The 7,043-nt window shown below is 32.0% G+C and overlaps 1 protein-coding gene across 1 annotated transcript; it reads left to right on the top strand.

Annotated features, from left to right (window-relative positions):
• Positions 1 to 3,703: 3,703 nt before the first annotated feature.
• LOC128171984 (uncharacterized) lies at positions 3,704 to 5,950 on the top strand. The gene is made up of 2 exons (XM_052837762.1): positions 3,704 to 4,222; positions 4,574 to 5,950. Exons 1-2 carry the CDS (start codon positions 3,880 to 3,882, stop codon positions 5,821 to 5,823), a joined length of 1,593 nt encoding a protein of 530 aa, XP_052693722.1. The 5' UTR covers positions 3,704 to 3,879; the 3' UTR covers positions 5,824 to 5,950.
• The last annotated feature ends 1,093 nt before the right edge of the window (positions 5,951 to 7,043 follow it).

Below are 7,043 nucleotides of genomic sequence, written 5' to 3'. Positions count from 1 at the left end.
AGAAGAAATTCCTCAAGGTAAACTATAGAGTTAATTTATTATAAGTTATGAATAAATATTTATGTATATAAATATATAAATCCAGATTCTCTTAGAAGTTTTGATTAAGATTGTTGATATGGTTTGAATAATTGTTTTGATCGTTTGTTTCTTTTTTTTTTAGGTGTGTTTGTCGGTGTATTTGGGATATGTTCTAGGTTATTTTTATGATTAAACTTTGTTATTGTATTTTACTGTTTCTGTTGTAATTACCTATTCTAAGTTAGATACAAAAATAGATACTTCCGCAATTTTGAGGTTTATGCTCACGCTGAAATAGTACGTCCCAATTATCAATTGTCAAAAATGACAAAGACCACACATAACACGGAGCAAAAATTTAAGATTATAAAATGCATGTGGATCAATCATCCGTTATTGTGGATAAATCATCAGTTATTGTGGATCAATCATTAGTTAATGTGGATCAATCATCAGTTATCAATTACTAGTATATCGTTTTATATGAAGACTTCGTGCAGACTTAAAAGACTCCTGAACGATGGAATCTTTAAACAAACAATTGTTGAGAGGGCAAACATCATGATATGAAGACATGGACATGAATTATAGCAATATATCATTGCATCATCACATAAGGTCTTTGGTTTGGGTTGTTCACACACGTTGTTGGTGCCTTAAAAGTATACTTTAGCCTTAAAGGTGTGCTTTTCATATGGTTAAACATCAATTTGAGCATGTATTGTTGACAATTAAAACAATAAAACTACTTTTTGGGTTTTAAACCCTTTAACCCGTACAGACTATGTGCTCTGTATACAAATACTAAAATATTTTCATATAAGATCAATTTTTTTCCTAAAATGTTAGTATATACGAAAGTGTATTTTGTGGGTGATTTTGTCTTTAGGCAGAACATCAAACTTAAATCAACTCTTCAATCAAATTTATGAATGCATGATTGAAGTTAATAAAAGAACAATAAATCTAGTTATCTGCGATAATTGTTCAGACAAATTTAATCTCATTTATGAACAATAAGATAACATGATTTTTTTTTTATATAAAACCCCCCACAAAAACTTAATAGTTCAGTCTTCGTCGCTTTTCTAACGCCCCAGTATTGTTGTCGTGTCGTTCCATGTCGTTTTTGGCATTCATGTTGAGTCTTCAACACTTCCGGTTGCATTGAACTTCCGGTCAAGTCTTAGAATAATTAAGTGGTGTCTGTAAAAAAAAATAGCGATCTGTGATGAAAACTATGAACAAGAGAAAGCTGTTTTATTGTTTAGGACTTCATTTTTAAAGGTTAAAAATATAACAGCAAATATTGTGAAGGGAAACAAACAAACTGTGAACCGCGTTCTGTTTGGACCACTCTGACTGTCCATGAAGGTTCTTGGGCAGACATGCACTGCATTTTTCATAATTGTTTTTATGTTTTTAACAATCAGTTAAAGATAGAGAATCGATCTAATCGAGTCCTTTTTAAAAACGTATCCGAGAAACGTATCGAGCACGATTTTCAACAAAAACGGTCATGTTTGAGTAATTACTTACTTGATTACAATTTTTTGACCGGAACAGTTGAGCATTTTGAACAGCAGTCGATAGATGCAACGAATCAAAAATTGATTTGAATTTTTGTAAATAATAAACAAAATAAATAAAAGCAAGGCGTTAGAAATTTTGGCCAGTATATACAGGTTACAGATGAGGCAATTCTCCGCATGAGTAAACATAGAGTAAAGGTGAAAAACATTAGGCTTATTCCTCTTATCTGGCCATGGATTAAGATCAAATTAACTTGTGCTGTGAGTCGCAATTAAAAAGGTCATTTTGTTGTCAACCCATAACGCTGCACAATGTATAAAGTCAAGCGGATGAATTTTACAATCCTCTCAACAATACTTCGAAAATAAAATCAATAAAATTTACAGATTACATGTATTAAATCATAAACGGAAGGTTAGATGGTTGTTTGCAAAATATTTGACATCCATCTTAACTTTTTTCATTTCCTGATGTATTGATATGTACTACTTGTATTTTAAGATAAAATGTACATTTAAAAATAAGAAAATCTAAAGATATTATAAAGAAACGTTTATTGCTAAAATCCTAAATTTCTTAGGATTTAAAAACAGCAACAACAGATCGGACATAGAAATTAACAGAAAATAAAAAGTATACATGAACTTGTCTTTTAAATTCGCTCCATTTGCTTACCGCACGGAATACGCAAACAAGCAACTAGAGATCATCAAAATGAACGCTCATGGCTTTGAAATTTAGTACGTATAATATCATGCCTATTAATTATATAAACTTATAAGTCGAGGTGCTTTGATTGTGAATGTAAATTCAATAAATTAACAAGTAAATGTATTTAACAAGTAGTCTTAATCTCTAAACAAAAAGCACATGGGCTATTATGGGTTGTGTATTAAAACCTTAATCGATAGCGGACGCAATTTAAAACAGACACTTCGTTCTAATGGATACACATAGCTTGATATATTCATAATTACCTTCACATCGTCAAAAGTTGTTGGAGCAGAAACTTGGGACAAAATACACTTACTCGTATGCATTTTGAGATGAACATTAAAAGCAAATTGTTACCACTTTTTTAGCTCTAGAATTGTTTCAATGTAAAATTTATTATTTTTTTAAACATCTTTTTCCTTTAATAAGATGTATTATAAAATTGTATTATTAATTAATTGTATTATTATAAAAATGATAAATACCGGTCAATTCAGTTTGACAAATGAAATGCATTAGAATTAAACGGAAATTCCGTTAAGCTAATCATTTTTTTTTTAAATTGAATATCTCTTTATATAATTTACTTTATATACATAACAATAGCGAATAACCTTTTTGTTTATTTTCCTTTTATATTTTTCCAAACCCCGATTTGTTACATGTAATTCACTGCTTATTTTAATTTCTTTAGTATGAAACTTATTTCTTTAACTTTATTATTTTTTTTTAATTTTCCATAAAAATACATTCTTGGCAATTCACGCACCTTACAGTTATCAGGAAATAGACTTCATGGGAAATTTTATTTAGCTAATTATTTTCAAAAATTATTTTTTTATACTTTGCTTCTATTAACACAATAGTAAAGAACAAACTTTAGCATAGGTTAACTTAGACTTTAAATTTCTTTGATGATATGCTACAAAAACTCTATATTATTGTTTGTTTTTGGCAAAACGGGAGTAAAGGGGTAATACATAACTAGCAAATGTAGTTTAAACAGTATATATGTAATTACTGATTTTCGTAAGTTTCCATTACATTAACACACAGTGCCATCTTTTACAGTTTTCTAGTGCTAACCATTCAGCGACCGAATCGGCAGTAGGTCGACCAATCAGATTCAGCAATTCATTAAATGTCGGTAAGAAGTGTAACTTTTCCTGTTTTCAGTTGATTGATAGCTAAAAAAAACTTGCAACTGTCAACATGAAATTCCTACCTTGCCTTCTTTTTTTGACATTTTTATTAAACACATATCATTTAATATTCATTCGTTTGATGAGATATCGGCGCTTCTGATTGGTCGAAAAATTTCTTTGATACCTGCATCAATAAAATTTTGAGTGCGTTTGCACTCAGCAGCCGGAACTACTTTTCTCTTGTTTAAGTTCTGTGCTATTTATAGAATGGGTATCTCCAGAAAAACGTGTTGAACAAAATCCAGAGCATGATGAATTTCTTTTTATTGTAAACAATAAAATACGCATTCACAAACAAACAATTTAAAACATTAAACATTAAAACACATAATGATGACGCAAATTTAAAAAAATCCCATTTAATCTCACGTTATCGTCTGCGTATCATACAAGTTCGATCATAAACATGGCTGATCAACCGGCGACCTTTGATCTTGGAAATATAACGGAACGAATTAAACTGGGCTACAATGAGGACGATTTGGACGAAGATATGTTGGCATTTTTGCTCGATAATGACGATCAAGAATTCACACTGAATGAAGTAGCTGTATCTACAAGCACCAATCAGGCTATTACTGAAATGACCAAATCTTTTGAAGATCAAAGGCCACCGCTACCAGCCATTGCTGAGAAACCAAAACAAAGATTTAAATCATTAACTGTTGAGGAGCTGTGTGAAATTGAATCAAAAAAGCAATCTTCAACAACAAAAGCCAAAACAAAATGGGGAATGAAAATTTTGCAAGGTGGGTCTAAAACTTCTAATAACATACAATAACAAAGGGAAAATTATCTGCCACTTGTTTATAACCCAAATAAAAATATTTGAAAACTTCATAATACCTAAATGGAAAAAAGCAATAATTAAAAAACAATACCTAAATGCAGGTGAAATAAATATATTAACAATAAACATGTGTAATGTTAAAACTTAATAAAAATAAGAAAAAAGAGAATGTCAAACAGCAAAATCTGTCAAAAAGCAAAGTTAACATGAAAATTAAAATTTTCAAAAATTTACTAAAAATCCACAAAACTTGAAACATAAAATAAAAAAAAAATGTAATCAAAACACTAACATAGAAAAAACTTTTCAGAGTGGAGCATTGAGAAATTTGGATTTCAACTTGATCTGCAGTCAATTTCAAAAGAAGAGCTAAATAATCACTTGAGATGGTTTTACACAGAAGTACAACCGAAACCTGATTTCAATGGCGAAAAGGAAAATAAAATGTCAAACGAATATCACAAAAACACATTAAAAGGTATCAGGTCTGCCATCAATCGTCATCTCAGTGACATAGGAAGGGACATGGATATAGTCCATGACAAAGCTTTTAAACAAGCCAACGGGGCTCTTGCAGGAAAACTTAAGCAGAACATGGCCCTCGGACTTTCCAAACCTACTCAGCACAAGGCAGTAGTGTCCCCCGATGATCTTCACAAAATATCACAATACTTGTCATCCATCTCCTGCCCTGTTATTCTCCGCTATCGTGTCTGGTTCAATTTATCCCTTCATTTCGTATCAAGGGGTTTAGAATTTCACCAACAGTTGACTCCCAAGTCCTTTCTCTTCCTTAAATATGACAAGGGAGTTGAATATGTGTCCCTCTCCCACGAAACTAAGCAAAAGAACTGGCAAGGAGGGCTAGAAAACCAGGAAGCACCCCACGACAAAAGAATGTATGCGACTGGTGATTCGAATTGTCCTGTTCAAACACTTAAGACTTTTCTCCAGCATATCGATCCTCAAGCAACGTTTCTCTTTAACTACTGCAGTAAAGCAGCCTTATCCTCACCACAAACCACTGATATCTGGTACCTAGCTAAACCCTGCAAACCATACCAGTTTTCAAAATTTATGCCAGATATCTCCAGGAATGCTGGTTGCTCCCGGAAATACACAGCACACTGTCTCCGCAGCACAGCAATACAAGCTTTAAATGATGAAGGGTTTGAAATCCGCCATATCATGTACATGAGTGGCCATCGAAATGAAGCATCTGTCAGATCCTACAACAGGGACTGTTCAACGGCACAAAAGCAGCACCTGAGTCATGCGTTGGCTAAAGTCGCTAAAGCTTCCTCTTCATCGGAGTCATCGTCCTCTTCGGCGGAGTCATCGTCCTGTATGGTTGCTTCCCCGTGCACTTCCAGGATTACTACCGCACTTCCACAACAGGCACATGTCGAGCCCACCGTTTCACCTTCACTCTCACAGTCTGTGTTTAATACCATGCAGCATACCTCCAGTCAGGGTTTATCATCGTCTTTCATATCAAACTCGGCCTTCAACAACTGCACCTTCAATTTCGGGTCGAATCCATTTAATTCTGCCTCGTAGAGCGTTGTAGTATGACACATACGGCCATTTTGAATTGAACTGTTACTTTCGTATTGTGTAATCCTACGCACGGTTCAAATTTTCATCGTTAAATTAAATCTTTATGATGACAGACATTCTTTGTTTTTATAGTTTATTAAATTCATTTCTTAAATGAACTATACTTTTTATGGCAAATGGAACAACTATAGAAGAAAGTACATTAAAACATTAAAATATTTTCTTTTTCATAAATAGCATTTGATTTAGATTAATTCTTTTGATTAACAATTTGTTTCCAGGATAAACTTTAAAATAATTATTTAGAATGCCATTGTTTTGCACATATCATAAATACTTAAAACATTAATAACATAAATTGATTGATAACACGGATTCAGTTTAATATTAGATTCCCTTCAAACGGAAGTATGGATTTAATGTGATTATTATTGATGAATAATTATGGCGCATTAGGTTTTTGTGTTCTTTGAAGAATCTCCATAAACATATAGAACAATAACAAGAAGGTCCGTTTATGTTAATCAGTAACAAGGATTTAGTTCTAAGCCTCAACAACCGCTATTTTTTTTTCATATAAGGAAGTCTGCAATCCACAAACACACCTTATACCTATTAATTATATATGCTCACTATATAAGAAACTCAAGACATGCAGTTTAAGTTACACATAATCTCCTGTGCACATAAGACAAAAACTTCTTCAGACATGCATATGAACGAAGGGATCCGACTGATGTACTTTCTCGTTCTATTTGTAAGTAATACTTATTAAATTCTTGTTAACATAAATCAGGCATTACCATACTGTTTGTTCTGAAATAGATAAAGAAAATGGGGAATTTTATAGATAAAAAGGTAACTTTTATAAAAAACCAAATCATTATAGCTATGCAGTTTTCAATATAATTGATTTGGGTAGGATTCGGTTCATAACGTGTATAATGCCACGATTTAAAGTAGTCAATTATCGCTTGTTAATGACTTATTAAATGAGAGTTATCCCTCTTTTTACGTTTGAATGTATTTTCTTGTTTTAGGTTATTATATCTGGTATCACTCCGCGTAAGTTTTAATTTGTTTTTCTCATATTCTCTTGTTCTGTCTAAAACAAACACATATATATCTAGTTTCTCTTAAAAAAACATTTTATCCTATCTAATCTATTTGTATACAAGTATGCAAACAAAGTAAACTATAGTTTTAAAGATGGACTGAGA

The sequence above is a fragment of the Crassostrea angulata genome, chromosome 2 (genome assembly GCF_025612915.1).
Source record: "Crassostrea angulata isolate pt1a10 chromosome 2, ASM2561291v2, whole genome shotgun sequence".
NCBI lineage: Eukaryota > Metazoa > Mollusca > Bivalvia > Ostreida > Ostreidae > Magallana > Magallana angulata.
This window is presented reverse-complemented; position numbering and strand designations above follow the sequence as displayed.

What these genes read in the sequence shown, in the direction of transcription:
- LOC128171984 (XM_052837762.1), top strand. Translation starts at nt 3,880, where the DNA reads ATGGCTGATCAACCGGCGACCTTTGATCTTGGAAATATAACGGAACGA. An exon ending in GGGAATGAAAATTTTGCAAG is followed by an intron (nt 4,223 to 4,573) that starts GTGGGTCTAAAA and finishes AAAACTTTTCAG; the next exon opens with AGTGGAGCATTGAGAAATTT.